This window comes from Rhinatrema bivittatum, chromosome 4 (assembly GCF_901001135.1).
Source record: "Rhinatrema bivittatum chromosome 4, aRhiBiv1.1, whole genome shotgun sequence".
NCBI lineage: Eukaryota > Metazoa > Chordata > Amphibia > Gymnophiona > Rhinatrematidae > Rhinatrema > Rhinatrema bivittatum.
Window position 1 is genome coordinate 153,198,436 of NC_042618.1, and position 17,762 is coordinate 153,216,197.

At 49.3% G+C, this 17,762-nt stretch overlaps 1 protein-coding gene across 8 annotated transcripts in view; it reads right to left on the reverse strand.

The window, feature by feature from the left end:
• Positions 1-17,762, reverse strand: part of SCFD1 (sec1 family domain containing 1) — a 417,399-nt gene that overhangs the window by 276,888 nt on the left and 122,749 nt on the right. For all 8 annotated transcript variants that reach the window (XM_029599000.1, XM_029598999.1, XM_029599003.1 and 5 more), the window contains 2 exons: positions 17,465-17,550; positions 3,318-3,417 (listed from right to left, as the gene is read on the reverse strand). In XM_029599000.1, the coding sequence (XP_029454860.1) occupies positions 3,318-3,417; positions 17,465-17,550 (186 nt within the window). The remainder of the gene's footprint in view (positions 1-3,317; positions 3,418-17,464; positions 17,551-17,762) is intronic.

A 17,762-nucleotide genomic window follows, 5' to 3' on the forward strand; every position in this document is an offset into this window, starting at 1 on the left:
CCCAGGACTGCGACCTGCAGGAAGTCCTGCTGTTCTAGTCGGATGGGAATATGGAGATATGCTTTGGACAGATCCAGAGAGGTCAGAAATTCCCCCAACTACACGGCCATTATCACCAAGCGCAATGTCTCCATGCAAAAATGCTTCACTCGCAGATGATGATTGACATTTTTGAGATCCAGGATGGGACGAAAAGAACCTTCCTTCTCTCGCACAATGAAATAAATGGAATATCGCCCCATATTTTCTTGAGTCATGAGCACCGGGACCACAGCCCTCAGACTGAGGAGCCTTGCCAAAATAACTTCTACTTCCTGCCTCTTCTGCGGGGAGTAGCAGGGAGACTCATGAACACGTCCCAAGCAACCCTGCGAAACTCCTCGCATATCCGTCCCGTATCACCTCCAGGACCCACTGATCTGATGTGACCTCAACCCACCTCTGATAAAAGAGAGAGAAAGGCGACCCCCTATCTCCTATTCCTGGGGGTGAGTCAGCAAATTTGGGAGGGTCCACCACTCAAGCCTATGCCTCATCTAGGTTGTCAGAGACGAAAGGACTGAGACCTACCGAAAGGCTGAATCCTCTGAAAAGTCACTCCTCTATAGGGTCAAAAACACTTGGATCCTCCAGTATGACCACACGGGAGCACTGTACCTGCTTCTTATCTTCCGGCAACCGAGGAACCAGAGATTCGCCCCACTTATTGCCCAGTTTCTCCAACTCACTGACAAACAAGAGCGAGCCGTTGAAGAGTAATTTGGTGAGATTAGCCTTGGAGGTAGCAATTGCCGACCAATTTCTCAACCAGAACTGAATGCCTGGTGGCCATCACCTAAGCCACCCCTCCGGCTTAAGTGCAGACCAAATCACAGCCCACATCTGCCAAGAAGGCAGCAAACTGGTTCCATATCTGCTCTGAGATTCACTCCAGAGTCATCAACTTCCTGTGAGAGAAGCAAACAAGAGCGAGCCACCAAGAAACAACAAGAAGCGATCTGAAAGGTCATTGCCACTGCTTCAAATGCCTGTTTAAGGATAGTCTTGACATTTCTATCATGAGCATCCATAAAGGCCGCTCCTTCTTCCACAGGAATAGTGGTCCACTTGGAGAGTGCACATACAAGTGCATCTACCTTCGGAAAACGTAAGTGCTCTCTTGCCACTGAATCCAGAGGGTACAGGCCTTCCAAAATCCAACCCCATTTGAAATTATCCTCTGGGGCACCCCACTCAAGATCAATCAATTCTTAAATGACCTCCATCACAGGAAGAAAGCAAGAGGCTTTATGCAAGGAATCCAAAATGGGATTTCTCTTTGGCTCAGACACTGAATTTGCCCCAGGAACGCCAAGCATTTTCAAGGTCTGGGAAATCAGAGCTGGCAGTTTATCTCTATGAAAGAACAGCAACATAGTTCTATACGGCTCTAATCTAGGGGGAATATCACTATCCTCAAGAAAGGCAGGATCGGCATCAACATCTGTGCCATCCAGAGGACCTGCTGCCACTCTAGGAGCACATCGGCTCTTACAGAAGATCCAAGCAAGGTTCCCACCTTCGCCTTTGCTCTAGGGGCATGGGATAGAGCCGAGGACTGCACCTGAAGAAAGAATTGCAACCCCTGGGAAAAATTCTACCCATGAAAAATTAGAAGCATCCCAGGACCTTCTCCAAGGTAATGGTGGTAGTTGCAACAGAGTTGAGAAAGGATGGAATCCTAGTGCCACAATATTTGGACAATTGGCTGATCGTGCCAAGTCACCGGAAGAGAGTCACTTGGTGACTTTCAAGGTAATTTCCATGTTGTACTCACTGAGCTACCTTCCCCTGATGATGTACCAGTTAGGGGAGTTCCAAAATCAGGCACCCCACATGAGTCAGCTTTACCCAGGACCCACCTCCGGCTGGGAAGAACTAGGCTTAGTGAAATCAGAGGAAGCTAATTCACCCTAAGCCTCCAAACAGCGCTGTCACAAATCAGCAGTTACTCCTAGCTGAGATACCCGAATATGACAGGCAGTGCAAAGAGAAAGACGCTTAGGTTTCATAGGCACAGGCGACACTATGGCTGACAATGCTCTGAGCGGTGGCGTGTCTGTTTGTTTTTTAATTTTAGATAGGCGCTCAACTAGGTGTCCAAAAATTGTGCGCACAAAAAACAAGCACACAGTAAAACTTGCGCACAGAGGCAAGTGCATGGCCACCACGCATCGCTTAATGTGGGCGCTCAGACTACAAGGCCCTACTGTGTGCCCAAAAACTGAGTGCACAACCTGGATGCACAGTGAGACACACGCTGGACCGACAAGCCTGTAGAGGGCAGCCTCAGAAAGTGCACAAAAATCTGTTGCAGCCTACCACAAGGCAAGCAGCGAAAAGCCTCGAGCGGGGCCTAGCCTAAGGAGGCTGCTCAACCTGCCAGGCTGCCCACATCCCTCTACCTCCCACGAAGCGGAATGAATGTCGGACCGGCAGTCTGAGCATGGAGATCGGGGGAACAGGAAGCCCTATAACAAAAAAATTCCTGCTAAGTCTCTGGTTTTTTTTTGTTTTTGGTTTTTTTTTTTAACTTACCGGAGCTCAGCCTTACCTGGCTGAACCCAGAGACGGTCTCCAGCTGTGGGGGGACAGGGCATGTGCAGTCACCGCTGCGCTCTGCTTCCTGCATCTGCTGTTTTTCAGCTGCTCAAGCAGATAAGTCCATGCCAGCTGAAACCAGCTACCGGACCAAGGCACACATCTGATGGACCACAGAAATCACCTCAGGAATTCTCAACTGGGGTAGGGACCATTTGGTATCACCAAAGAAGAGCCGGGCAAATTTTCTTTCCTTAATTCTCCTTTTCTTGAAAATAAAGCAATCCCCAGTGGGGAGATGCATGTCCACCATCTGCTAGAGACGGAGAATACTGGCAGGCTGATGTAACTGCAGGGGTGTATATACTGTGATGCCAGTTTGCTCGTCTCCATTTGCTGGTAGGAATGCATAACCCAATTGTTCTGGATTCATCTGACTGGACGTTAAGAAATTGCTTTCCTGGAGCTACAGAAGCAGCAAGACAAGGCAGAAAATAATTTCTGATCAAAAAGGTAAGTCTGAAGTGAAAAAACAGAGAAGAGATGAAATATATGTCTGTGCTTCAAAAAATGACCAAGGTTGTTCAAGCAGACCTCCCTCACATACTCAGTAGAGCTCAAAGCTCTATAGTTTGGAGGTACAAGTTTGTTAAGTTTCGCTGGATGATATCACCTACATGTCATGGTTAACCTAGCCTGGTTATCAATGGAAAATTATTATTATAAATGTTTCTTACCAGAACATCATGTACCAAGGCCTGGTATGTCCATGTGTGGTGTAAAGGAGTTGCCAAATCTATGTTCCTGTCGATAAGGACTAATAAAGGCCTCTGAAAGCTAAAATATAAAAATAAATGTTAATGCAATAGGTGTCTCTAGTACTGTTTTATTTTATCAGATTGAATAGGATGATCATTCTGATTATCTCCTTCTAATGATGAGACATTGACTTGAACAAATGCTCTCCCTGCTTAGCCTTCTTCACTTGAATCACTACATACTACAAGTCCAATTTCAGAACTTAATAAAAAAAATTCCCCAACACTGCAAAAATCTCTGCTCCATCTACCACACCACATCAAAAACTATAATTTTGACCAGGGCCAGATCTAGGGCATATGGCGCCCCAGGTGGAAAATTGACATGCCATTGGTATCCTGCCCGCTCTTCAGTATAATGGATGTTGCTGGCACTGCCCAAGGCACCCCTCAACTCATTACATCCCAGGAGATTGCCCAGTACACCTTACCCAAAAGCCGGCACGAATTCTGACAAGTGGAATAATATGGCTTCAGCAGACTCGAATTTACACCCAGGGCTATTATACCTGTGCCTACAGCATCAAAAAAATCTGAGACGGCAAAGTTTCTGCCTAGCACCCTGTGGACCTCAAGTCCCAAACTGAAATCTAATTTCCCTTACATCCACCCATGGCAAACCTCCATTCCCCTTTCCACAATCTCTCCCCTCACACTAGCAAACCTCTGATTCCCTCCTTGTAGACATCAGGGCTCTAGTGATAATCTCAACAGAATACAATGAGCACAGGGACTCAATCAATTCATCAGCATTAGCCCTGCCTCATCTGAGGCAGCCCAGACGGGGCAAATTCATTGTGGTGTCTGTAAGAAGAGACTCACTTAGTACCCATGCTTACTGTCTTCTACTGATTATACCATCAGAGCTAGAGCCTTTATGTCTGTGAAAGGGAAAGGATCAGTTACAAGGTCCAAGGGAAGTAGGGATCACATGGCAAAATCACCAACAGTACCTGTGATACTCAATGGACTTGAGTATCACAGGTAATGAGAAATTACTACTTACCTGATAATTTCCTTTTCTTTAGGACAGTCAGATGAATCCAGAACAAGAGGGTAATGCACCTCTACCAGCAGATGGAGACGGAGCAAACAGACGTCACAGTATATACACCCCTGCAGTGACATCAGCCTGAGGACAGACTAACAAAATACTTGATTAAAAACACATAACCAATTCAATACTTGGCCAAAAGGCAACACTGAGCTCAGATAAGAATGTAATAACATGAGTCTAGGGACTGGTCTAACACTTACCAGTAATCCCTGTAATAATTAGCCACACAAGAGGACCACACTATAAACATTCGGCAGCCAAGGGAGGGAAGTTGGATTCATCTGACTGTCCTAATGAAAAGGAAAGTATCAGGTAAGTAGCAATTTCTCATTTCTTAGCGTCCAGTCAGATGAATCCAGAACACCTACTAGCTAATTTATAATCCTAACCAGACTTATGTGCCTATCTGTAAACCGTTGTGATGGTATACTACTAAACGACGGAATAGAAAAGTTTCATACATACATATATACATACAAGTGGGATGTACCCAAGCTACTCCTGAATAGGGCGGGAGGCTGCCCACGGTCCAGTCAAAACTGCACATGCAAAGGCTGCGTCTTCCCGAGCCTGCACATCCCGATTATAAAACCTGGAAAAGGTATGTAGGGAGGACCATGTCGCAGCTTGGCAAATGTCAACGGAAGACAGCAGCATAACTTCCGCCCACGACACTGCCTGAACCCTAGTGGAATGAGCCCTAACCTGACTAGGTAACAGCTTGCCAGCATCAACAAATGCTGCCATGCCTACCTCCTTAATCCAGCAGGTTCTTGTAGCCCGCAAGGCCAGTTCTCCTTGTTTAGTACTGCCGTGAAGTACAAACAGGCAATCTGTATTCCGCAAAGTCTCAGTAACCTCCAGATAGAAGATGATATGTCGCTTAACATCCAAGGGTCGCAACAGTTGAAACTCCTCTACATCTCACTCTCTGATCAGAGACAGCAGGGAGATGTACTGATTCAAGTGAAATTCAGTGACCACCTTCGGTAAAAAGGAAGGAACAGTATGCTGCTGTATTGCCCCTGGAGTCACCTGGAGGAAGGACTCTCAACAAGACAAGGCCTGCAGCTCGGAAACTCAACACAGAACAAACTGCCACAATAATTGCTATCTAAGCTGAAAATCAAGCACTTTGTATATGCAGATGACATACAAATTCTCATCCCTATAAGGAAGTCCCTTCAAAATACTTTAATTTTCTGGGAATAATGCTTTCAGGAAATCAGATCGCTCCTTACCAAACTTAACCTTGTCATCAACAAGCAAAAAACAGAATACCTCATCATCTCCCAGGATGACAACTTCATTCCTAGAGAGACATCTACCATTATAATTGGTCAAACACAAAAAGACATTTCCTCTAATCTTAATCCTCTTGCAACTATCCTGGACAACCTCAAAAATACTTCCCACGTAAGAGATCTAGGCGTGCTTTTGGACAATCATCTGAACCTCAAAAGATTTGTAAATAACACAACTAAAGAATACTTTTTCAAATTACAAGTTCTGAAAAGGCTAAAACCCCTTTTGCACTCACACGATTTCCGCTTAGTCCTTCAATCAATCATGCTCTCCAAAGTTGACTATTGTAACGCTTTGTTACTTGGTCTTCCAGCCAACTCCATCAAGCCACTACAAATGTTACTGAATTCAGCAGCCAGGATCCTGACCAACTCGAATAAGAGAGACCACGTCACACCCATTCTCTACAAGCTTCACTGGCTTCCGATTAAATACAGAGTCCTCTACAAAGCCATGACCATCATACACAAATCCTTAAACAACTTAGCTTCAATTGATCTTACCTTTCAGTTTCGCACCAACAAATCAAAGAGACCGATAAGAAAAGCTTATCAAGGCTCCCTTTTTGTCCCTCAAGCCAAAACTCCACTAAGAAATAGGGCTCTTTCCACGGCAGGTCCTTCTCATTGGAACTCACTTCCACCAGACCTTAGACAGGATCCCTGCCAGCAATCCTTCAAGAAAAAACTGAAAACTTGGCTATTTAGTCTAGCATTTCCCTGATTACTTACAGTAGACTTACCTTGGCAAACATGATTTGTTTGTTCTTCTTGTATAATTCCTCCTTCTAATCCCTCCTTTTTTATCCACCTCTCTGGTCCCTCTGTTTTTCTTTTTCCCCCCCCCTTCCCTTTCACCCCCACTTCCTCCCTTCTAATTATCCTCTCATTGCTCCCAAGCCCTATTTCTCTCGATACATCCGTTATTTAATTTTTATCTTTTAATTCCTCATTGGTTTTCTGCAAGGCATCTGTTTAAGATGAATACTTCAAACTCCATATTTTATTATTGTTCCTACAGATTTTTATGTTATATGTTCTTTGTAGAGATGTGAATCGTGTGCCCGATCGTCTTAACGATCAGGTTCGGATGGTGGGAGGGAAAAATCGGATCGTTAGAGATTGTGAATTGGAATCGTTCCGATTCCAATTCACATTGTTAAATTTTTAGTGAGGCCTGAGCAGATAAACAAAACCCCACCGACCGCCCCCCTCCCCAAAAAAAAAAGGAAAATTAGTTTCTTACCTGATAATTTTCGTTCCTGTAGTACCAAGGATCAGTCCAGGACACCTGGGTTGTGACTCCGCACCAGTAGATGGAGACAGACTAAAACTTGTGGGCGGAGCATATATGCCCCTGTGCCAGTCACAGCCCCTCAGTCATACGTAATGTCAAAGTAGAACACAACCAGAGAACTAAACTAGCTAGAAACCGCTAAGAGAACGGGGAAACACCCCTCCTGGAAACAGACTCTCCAACCGAGAGAGTTAAACAAGCGGAACAAAATAATTCAGAACAAAGAGCGGACTCTCCATTACTTCAGCGTAGCACTGCGGGCGGGATCCTGGACTGATCCTTGGTACTACAGGAACGAAAATTATCAGGTAAGAAACTAATTTTCCTTTCCCTGTACGTACCAGGATCAGTCCAGGACACCTGGGATGTACCAGAGCTAAATTACCGAGGGTGGGAAGCAGAGAGTCCCGCTCGGAGTACCCTCTCTCCAAATCCCCCGGGATCGGTAGCCCGGACATCCAACCGGTAATGCCTGATAAAGGTATGTAACGACTTCCAGGTAGCCGCCCCGCAAATCTCTTGAGGCGATACCAGAGAAGCCTCCGCTCAAGATGCCGCCTGCGCACGAGTCGAGCGAGCCCTCAGGCCCACGGGAAGCGGTTTTCCCCGCACCCCTTTCTTAGGACCAGAGAACAGGACAAACAGATGATCCGTGACCCGAAAAGGATTACTGACCTCCAGATATCGGAGGAGGGACCTCCGCACGTCAAGCTTCCGCAATTCTCTCGCTTCCGGAACAGAGAACTCCCCGCCCGCCAAAGCGGGCAGTTCCACCGATTGATTCATATGAAAAGACGACACCACTTTCGGTAGGAAGGAAGGAACTGTGCGCAAAGAAACTCCGGAATCGGAAATACGCAAAAGGGGTTCACTACAGGACCGGGCCTGCAACTCGGAAACACGCCGTGCTGAGGCGATCGCTACCAAGAACGCCGTCTTAAGAGTGAGATCCTTAAGAGTCGCGCGTTTCAAAAGCTCAATAGGCGCCGTGCATAGGGAGGAGAGAACCCAGTTGAGGTTCCAAGCCGGACAAGGAAGACGCAAGGGAGGACGAAGGCGTTTGGCACCCCGGAGGAAGCGAGCAATGTCCGGGTGGAGCGCTAGGGACGTACCACGGACCGTACCCCGCAAACAACCGAGCGCTGCCACTTGAACCCGAAGGGAACTGCACGCCAAGGGAACTGCACGCCAGGCCTATGGCCAGACCAGCCTGGAGGAACGCCAGAATGTCGGAGACGGAAGCCGAGGTGGAGACCACCCCACGCTGCACGCACCAGTCCTCAAAGACCACCCAGACACGGACATATGCCAGACGGGGCCCTGAAGGAGCAGGCCCGCCATTCCGTGAAACCGAAGGGGCGCCGTTACCGCCAGCTGGGCGAGGTCTGCGAACCACGGCCGGCGCGGCCACTCCGGTGCCACCAAGACTACCTTGGCCGGGTGCAATTCTATGCGCCGTAGAATCATGCCGATCATCGGCCACGGGGGAAACACGTAGAGCAGCACATCCGTCGGCCAGGGAAGCACCAACGCATCGACGCCTTCTGCCCCCCGTTCTCGACATTGACTGTAAAATCGCGGGGCCTTCGCGTTGTGCCACGTGGCCATCAGATCCATGTGGGGAACCCCCCACGTTTTGCAAATGAGCAGAAAGCTTCGTCCCTCAACTCCCACTCTCCGGGATCCAGACGATGACGGCTGAGAAACTCCGTCTGCACGTTGTCGACTCCCACAATGTGAGACGCTGCTATGTTGCTGAGATGTAGCTCCGACCAGGCCATCAAGCGCTGAGCCTCCTCCGCCACCTGGGGGCTCCTTGTCCCACCCTGGCGGTTGATGTATGCCCCTGTGGTCGCAACACTCGAACTGCCTTCCCCCGCCGCAACGGCAGGAAGGCTTGCAGGGCCAGACGGACCGCTCTGGTCTCTAGGCGATTGATAGACCACTGGGCTTGCGACACGGACCATAGGCCTTGGACCGAGCTCCCCAGGCAGACCGCTCCCCAACCGAAGAGGCTGGCATCTGTGGTCACCACTGTCCAGTTGGGCACCTGAAGAGAGACCCCGGATGACAGATGCTTGGGATCCAGCCACCAGGACACCTGGGATGTACCAGCAGGCTGGACCTCGCGTGTCCCTTGAGTGGAAGTGGTAGATGGACCTCGCGTGTCCCTTGAGTTGAAGCGGTAGATGGAATTCCTCCGAGACCGGCTTCCAGCGGGATAGTAAGGATGACTGTAATGGACGCAGATGAGCGAATGCCCCGGGAACCAGTGCCAGCGTTGAAGCCATAGACCCTAGGACCGTAAGGTAGTCGCAGACCCGCGGTTGGCGGAGAGACAATAAGCGACGTACTTGAGCTTGCAGTTTGCACCTCCGTTCGTGTGACAGGAACACCTTGCCCTGCTTCGTGTCGAAAGAGCTCCCAGATATTCCAAGGTCCGCGCGGGTGTCAGATGACTCTTGCTGTAGTTGACCACCCATCCTAGGGACTGCAGAAGGTGGAGGACCCTGGCTACCGCCATCCGACACTGATCCTCGGACTTTGCCCGAATCAACCAATCGTCCGGGTAAGGATGGACCAGGAGACCTTCTCGGCGCAGCTGCGCCGCCACCACAACCATCACCTTCGAGAATGTACGTGGGGCCGTCGCGAGCCCGAACGGGAGCGCTCGGAACTGGTAATGCCGCCCTAGAACGCAGAACCTGAGGAAGCGTTGGAACGATGGAAGAATGCCTATGTGAAGATATGCCTCCGTGAGATCCCGGGAGGCTAGGAACTCGCCGGGCCTTACCGCAGCGATGACTGAACGAATCGCCTCCATTTTGAAGTGAGGAACCCGAAGGCATCGGTTCACCCCTTGAGATCCAGAATGGGTCTGGACGTGCCGTCTTTCCTTGGGACGATGCAGTAGATGGAGCAACGGCCCTTGCCGTGTTGGCTGACCGGGACTGGGGAAATAGCTTCCAAGCCTTCTAAGCGTTGGATGGTGTCGAGCACCGCCGCCTTCTTCTCGGGAGCTTTGCAAGGCGAGACAAGGAACTTGGCCGCTGGGGTATGAGCAAAATCTAACGCGTAGCCGAGCCCTATGACCGTGAGGACCCACTGGTCCGACGTTACACCGGCCCATCTCTCGTAATGACATCAACCGTGCCCCGCCGTTGGGAACGGCGTGCCGAGGCTGCGGCGAGAGATGGGCCGACCCCCTTTCATTGCGAAGACTTGGGCGCCGTGATTGCCAGAGCACCTCCTTGTCTACCGAAGCGCCTACCTCGAAGAGACTGTTGCTGCCACTGCGGAGTACGGGAGGAGGAAGACCTATACGAGCGCCCGGACGACCTTTGAGGACGCGACCTCCTGGGACCCCGAAAACGAGATCTGGCCGAAAAACGAGGACCTCGCCCAGGATCTATCCTCGGGAAGCTAGAAGGCCCTGTTTTCCCCCCGGGAAATCATTAACTCGTCCAATTCCTTGCCAAACAGCAAATTCCCTTGAATGGTAGTGCCCTGAAATGAGCCTTGGAAGAACCATCCGCCGCCCAGTTGCGCAACCACAAAAGTCGGCGTGCCGAGACAGCCGCTACCATGGACCTAGCCGACGTGAGCAGCAAATCGTGCAGCGCATCCGCGCCATATGCTATTGCAGCTTCCAAACGATCTGCCTGCGCTGCCTCGTCTGCGGATAAATCCGCATTGGCTTGAAGAACCTGGGCCCAGCGCAGACTGGCCCGCATAGCGAAATTCGTGCAGATGGCGGCCTGCACTCCCAGCGCGGAAACCTCGAAATCTTCTTGAGCTGCACTTCCAGCTTCCTGTCCTGAAGGTCCTTGAGAGCTGCCGCGTCCGTGACCGGAATGGTAGATCTCTTTGTTACCGCGAAGACCGCTGTGTCCACCTTGGGGAATATGAGAAGGTCCAGCGCATCCTCCGGAAGCGGGTACAGCTTGTCCATGGCCTTACTGACCTTCAAACCTAACTCCGGGGTGTCCCATTCCCGGGACAGAATATTCGTCGAGGAGAAATGAAACGGGAAAGCCACTGCCGGACCCGAGAGACCTAACAGGACCGGATCCATGTTTGCTTCCTGACGGACTACCACCGGAGGAGCTTCTATTCCCAGCTCCTGGAGAATGGCCGGAATTAAGGGTGGCAGTTCCTCCCTGCAGAAGAGCCGGACCACCTTGGGATCATCACCTTCCACTGCTTGGGATCCCTTTCCGGCGCCTGGCTGAGCGGATTCGTCCGTCCCATCTCCGTCGGCCCCTTTCAGGGGCTTCTCAGGGGAATCAGAGTCCACCCCAGGGGGGGAATCGGCTTCCTGTGGGACGCCACGAGGAAGCCGCGTACTTTGGGAAGGGCCCTGGGACCCCTCCGCAGCGCCCTTAGGATTGCATGACGTCTTCCCTGGGGGGGGCCTTGCGGGGTCCCCCCCGGCCGCGCTTACTGCGCTTACACTTTAGGACTTTGCGCAACAACAGCGCCAAATCCTCCGAACAGGACCCCGAGGCTGAAGAATCATTCTCTGAAACCCCCGGGGACCAAGGGTCCCCCGAGGGGACCCCCCCTGTATCAATCCGCTGAGGAGAAAGCGCTGGAGGCAGGCCAGAGGCTCCTGTCGTTTCCCGCGCCATTTCACGGTCCGAGGCCAAAATGGCCGCCACTCCCGCGCTCAGCGGGAAAAAGTCTTGGGGCCGCTCTGCCGAGCCCCCCCCCTGCGCGGCGGCGATCGTGCACTGCGGGATCGAGCCCCCCGAGGTGCCCCGGATGACCCCTCTCTGCCCGGGAAGCAGGCCGCACACAGAGCACCGCGGTAAAGCCGCGCGCGCGCGCCGAGCCGCAGGCCCTACAGGCCGAGCCACGAGGCATGCCGACGAGCCGCGGCGAAGAGCGCAACGGGAGAAAAATTAAATTTAGCGAAACCGGCCCCCCCCGGCCTCCCCCTGCCAGCGGCGCCCCCCCCGGAGACCCCACGGAGCGGTGACGCAAAGCAGCAGAGAGCTGAAGCCAGAGAGAACCGAAAACAAAAGTAAAACATTTTTTTTTTTTTTTTTACAAACAACGCTTGTCGCTGTCCACGGTCCTGGAGCCCTAGTCCAGCAGGGGTGAGTGAACCGGGCTCCCCGGTGTCACCCCTGACGCTGCTACTGGGAAAGCCGGGTCCTCGACCCTAGCAGCGGCCTCAACCAGGGGGGGGTAGTCCCCTCAGGACCTCACAACCCCCCTGGGAGACAGGGCGGACGGGACCTCAGGGACAATTTAACAAAAATCAAAATCCCAATTAAAAACACTAAACTGGCCTAAAACCAAGAAAAAGAAAGAACCGACCCTGACGGAGTACCAGAACCAGGGCAGGAAGGAGCTGTGACCTGACCTGCACCACCTACTGGAGACAGAGTAAGACTGAGGGGCTGTGACTGGCACAGGGGCATATATGCTCCGCCCACAAGTTTTAGTCTGTCTCCATCTACTGGTGCGGAGTCACAACCCAGGTGTCCTGGACTGATCCTGGTACGTACAGGGAATGTTAAATTACCTGGTGGTCCAGTGGGGGGGGGGGGGGGGGTCCCCGGCGCGATCTCCCGCTCTCGGGCCATCGGCGCCATTTTGGCTACCACTGATAAAAAGGCGCCGATGGCCCGAAAAAAAAACCCACCCCGACCCTTTTCAAATTACCCCTTTGCTTCTCCCACCCTCCCGACCCCCCCAAAAACCTTTTAGATGTACCTGGTGGTCTAGCGGGGGGTCCAGGAGCCATCCCTTCAATCGTGCCGGTGCTGGAGGTTTCAAAATGGCGCCGATCGCCTTTGCCCTTACCTTGTCACAGGGAGCGACGGTCGCTCCCTGTGACAAGTTAAGGGCAAAGGCGATCGGCGCCATTTTGAAACCTCCAGCACCGGCACGATTGAAGGGATGGCTCCTGGACCCCCCGCTAGACCACCAGGTACATCTAAAAGGTTTTTGGGGGGGTCGGGAGGGTGGGAGAAGCAAAGGGGTAATTTGAAAAGGGTCGGGGTGGGTTTTTTTTTTCGGGCCATCGGCGCCTTTTTATCAGTGGTAGCCAAAATGGCGCCGATGGCCCGAGAGCGGGAGATCGCGCCGGGGACCCCCCCCCCCCCCAACTGGACCACCAGGTAATTTAACATTTTGGGGGGGTTCGGGAGGGTGGGGGAGTGTAAGGAATTTGTTTTAAAAGGTCGCGGTGGGTTTAGAGGTTGTGTTGGTGTGCCGGTTTTCCCACCCTCCCCCAAATAATTCCCGTGCCCTATTTAACGATACAATATAAATGCTCCTGACGATAAATCGTGGGCATTTGTATTGTATCGTGTACTCTAACGGTTTAGAATGATTTTAAAATTATCGGACGATAATTTTAATCGTTCAAAAACGATTCACATCCCTAGTTCTTTGTTACATGTAATGCTTTCAAGCAAGTTTAATTGTTTCAATGTAAACCGATTTGATTTGCATCTAATGCAAGAAGACAGGTATATAAAAAACAATAAATAAATAAATAAATAAACACCGTTTTCAAGGTCAGTAACTGCAAGGACAGACCATGCATCTGTCTAAACGTAGGACCTGCTATGAAATCCAAGACCAAATTTAGACTCCATAAGGGTACTGGAAACTACAAGGGAGGACGAAGTTGTTTCACTCCTTTCAGGAAACTGGCCGCATCAGGATGAGTTCACAAATAATATACCCGTGTTTACAATTAAATATTTCAAATTTTATTCCTTATGATATTTAAAACACATAAAACATACCCTATTATGTCAAAACATTCATACCTCATTCATTCATCTAAACATCATACCATACACAATATGTTAAAATTCATAATACATCACTATTTCACTTTAACAGCCAGTGCACAAATAATTCAAAAATATTGCAACAATCCCTAATTACAATGTAAACAATTTATTTCACAAACACTTTTGTAACAATTATTACTATTCTTTAAACTCATCCTATTTCATGTAACTCATCCTATTTCATGTAACTTTCAATTAACTGCTTGTTAAACAGATATCAAGGGATATCAAGGGATATCTGTTTAACAAGCAGTTAATTGAAAGTTACATGAAATAGGATGAGTTTAGGGAACATTAACATTAAAGAATAGTAATAATTGTTACAAAAGTGTTTGTGAAATAAATTGTTTACATTGTTGCAATATTTTTGTAATATTTGTGCACTGGCTGTTAAAGTGAAATAGTGATGTATTGTGAATTTTAACATTGTGTATGGTATGATGTTTAGATGAATGAATGAGGTATGAATGTTTTGACATAATAGGGTATGTTTTATGTGTTTTAAATATCATAAGGAATAAAATTTTAAATATTTAATTGTAAACATGGGTATATTATTTGTGAACTTATTAATGGAAATACCTGTGGTAAACCCAGCATAGCTTAATAATATACGCATCAGGATGAGCCAACAAAGAACCACCATTCACCTGACCTCTGAAACAGGCAAGAGCCACTACTTGTACTTTTAAGGAATTAAAAGCCATCCCTTTATTCAAGCCATCCTGCAAAAATTCCAAAAGGAACTGGATCTTTGCCGAATGAGGAAGAGAGCCTCGATCCTCACAGCAGGCCTCAAATGCTCACCAAACTCGCATACAGGCCAAGGGAAGTGGAAACTTTCTAGCCCTAAGCAAAGTGGAAATCATTGTTACAGAGTATCCACGTTTCAGCAATCGCGCCTTCTCAAGGGCCATACCATAAGACAAAACACAGTCAGATCTTCGTGAAGAACTGGACCCTGACTTAGCAGGTTCCTGTGTGCCGGAAGCTGAAGGGGAGAGACCCCCAGGAGCTGCCACAAGTCCTCATACCATGGCCTCCAGGGCCAATCTGGAGCAACCAAGAGCATCACCCCTTTATGGCACTCAATCTTTCGGATCAATCTGCTCAACATGGGTCATGGAAGAAAAGCATATAGCACACATCTTCCAACCACTCCTGCACAAGGGCATCGATCCCCAGTGACTTCAGACCTCACCTGCAACTGAAGAATCGCGGAATTTTCACATTGCAAAAAATCACCAGGAGGTCTAGGAATGGGGGACCCCAGCGATCCAGAATCAGCTGAAATGCCTCGTCTGACAATGCCCACTCTCCTGGGTCCAGATTCTCCCTGCTGAGAAAGTCTGCTTTTACATTGTCTTTTCCTGCTATGTGTGAGGCTCTAATCATCTGCAAATGCATTTCTGCCCATTCCATAAGCTAATCTATTTTCTAAGACATTTGCTGGCTTTTGGTTCCTCCCTGCTGATTGATGTAAGCCACCGTGGTTTCACTGTCTGACATTATCCAGACCGATCCACCCTCCAGCCTATTGCTGAACTGCAAACATGCCAATCGGACCGCCCTGGCTTCCAGACGATTGATGTTCCAAAGAGACTCCTCTGTACTCTAGCACCCTTGCACCATCAGCTCCTGACAGTGAGCTCCCAACCAAGGAGGCTCGCATCTGTTGTCAGGACTAGCCAGTCCTCCCTTCCTTAGATGATCCGCCTGCAGCCACCACTGCAGTTGGGAGGAGACTTCCATCGGCAGGAGGAACTGAATCGAATAGTCCTGAGACTGCAGGTTCCACCTAGATAGCAGGGAGCACTGAAGAGGACACATATGTGCCCTCTCCCATGGGACCACTACCATAGTCGTCACCTTTAAGCCAAGTACTTGCAGCTAGGACCATACAATCGGGCGCAGAGTGCTCAATAACAGACAGAGCTGTGTCATCAACTTCTGAATGCATGCTTCTGGCAGGAAAACTTTGCCCTGTCTCATGTCAAAACAAACCCAGTTCCAAAATCAGGCACTCCACCTGAGCCGTCTGTACCCAGGCCTATATCTAGCTGGAAAGAACCAGGCTTAGTGAAATCAGAAGTCGACAATTCTCCCTGAACCTCCAAACAGCACTGGCACAAGTTAGCGAGCACGCCTGGCTGAGATGACCAAATATGATAGGCAGTGCAAAGAGAAAGGCACTTAGGTTTTTTAGGCATAGGAACCATTATGGCCGACAGGATGCTTAAGCAGCAGCCGGAGATGTGCATCTAGCTGATTGTTTTTTTTTTTGGGGGGGGGGGGGGGGGGGGTTGTACGTCCAAAAACACTAGACGTCCAACCTAGGTGTTCAAAATTTAGGTGGCCTAAAACTTAGGCGTCCCAATACTTAGCTCCATATTTAAGCGCACAATGTAACTTGGGCACACAGGTAAGCATGCGGCCACTTAAGGCGCCACTTAACTTAGACGCACGGAATATAAGGCCCGACTAAGCGTCCAAAATCTGGACACACAACCTGGATGTACAGCTAGACACACATGCAGAACAGACAATCCTGTAGAGGGCAGCCTAAGTGCGTAAAATGCAGTTGCGGCCTACCATGTAGTGCACAGAGAAAAAGCCTCAGAGCAGGGCCTAGCCTACAGAGGCTGCTCAACCCGCCAGGCTGCCCACATCCCTCAATCTCCCACAGAGCAGGACGAACGTCAGAATGGCACTCTGAGCATGGAGACTGGGAAAAAAGGAGGCGGCCCTACGCTTCAAAAGCCTCTTTTTATGTCTCTGTAAATATATATATATATATATTTTTTTTTTTTAAACTTACCTGAGCTCAGCCTTACCTGGCTGTGTACAGAGATGGTCTCTGGCTGCAGGGGGAGAGGGCACATGCCATCACCGTCGTGCTCAGCTTCCTGCACCAGTTGCCTTTCAGCCCCTGCAGTGACATCAGCCTGCCAGTATTCTCTGTCTCCAGGAGATGGTGGACGTGCATCTCCCTACTGGGGATAGCTTCATTTTGTAAAAGAATTAAGGATATTTCCCGCACTCCTGCAGTGAGACCAAAAGGTCCCTCCCCAGTTGAGAATTCCTGAGGGGATTTCCGTGGTCCCTCAGATGAGTGCCTTGGTCCGGTAGCTGGTTTTTCAGCCAACGTGGACTTAGCTGCTTAAGCGGCTGAAAGGCAACTGGTGCAGGAAGCTGAGCGCGAGTTGAGTTCATACATATATATATATATATATATATATACACACACACACACACACACACACACACACACACTGTGATGTCAGTTTGCTCCGTCTCCAACTGCTGGTAGAGATGCACAACCCACTTGTTCTGGATTCATCTGACTGGACGCTAAGAAAGTTGTTAGTCTTCCTCAAGTAATTACCCAAACACAGCTAATTTCATAAAAGGATGAACTCCCTGAACTAATGCCTTCTTTCAGCTGAAACATGTACTCAGTGAGCCTTCAAATCTTTTGGTATCAAGACCTGGGTTCCTGCCACATGAGAACTGAAATTATACGTAGGGTGTTTTTTTATTTTGGTTTCTAAGGTGATAAAATTATAAATCCATGAAGTCCAGTTTCATACCTGAACTGTCCAGCACTCATAGTGTCTCCTGTGAAAAGGCTGTTCCTGGCATCCCTTAGGTTCTCGCGCAGTTTCTTATCCAGTTTCTTGGGGAGAAAAAGAAACATCTGAGGAGGTTTGTTTATGTCAACTTAAGCAAAAAAAAATGTCCTGATAAATTTTGAAACTTGGATGAGCCATAAAAAAATGAATCATAGCACAGCATTAAAAACATTTTCCTCTAAAAGTACATACTAATGATTGGACAGCTTGTTAGTAAACTCACTATTTGCTTAGTGATTCTCCCACCCAATCTATA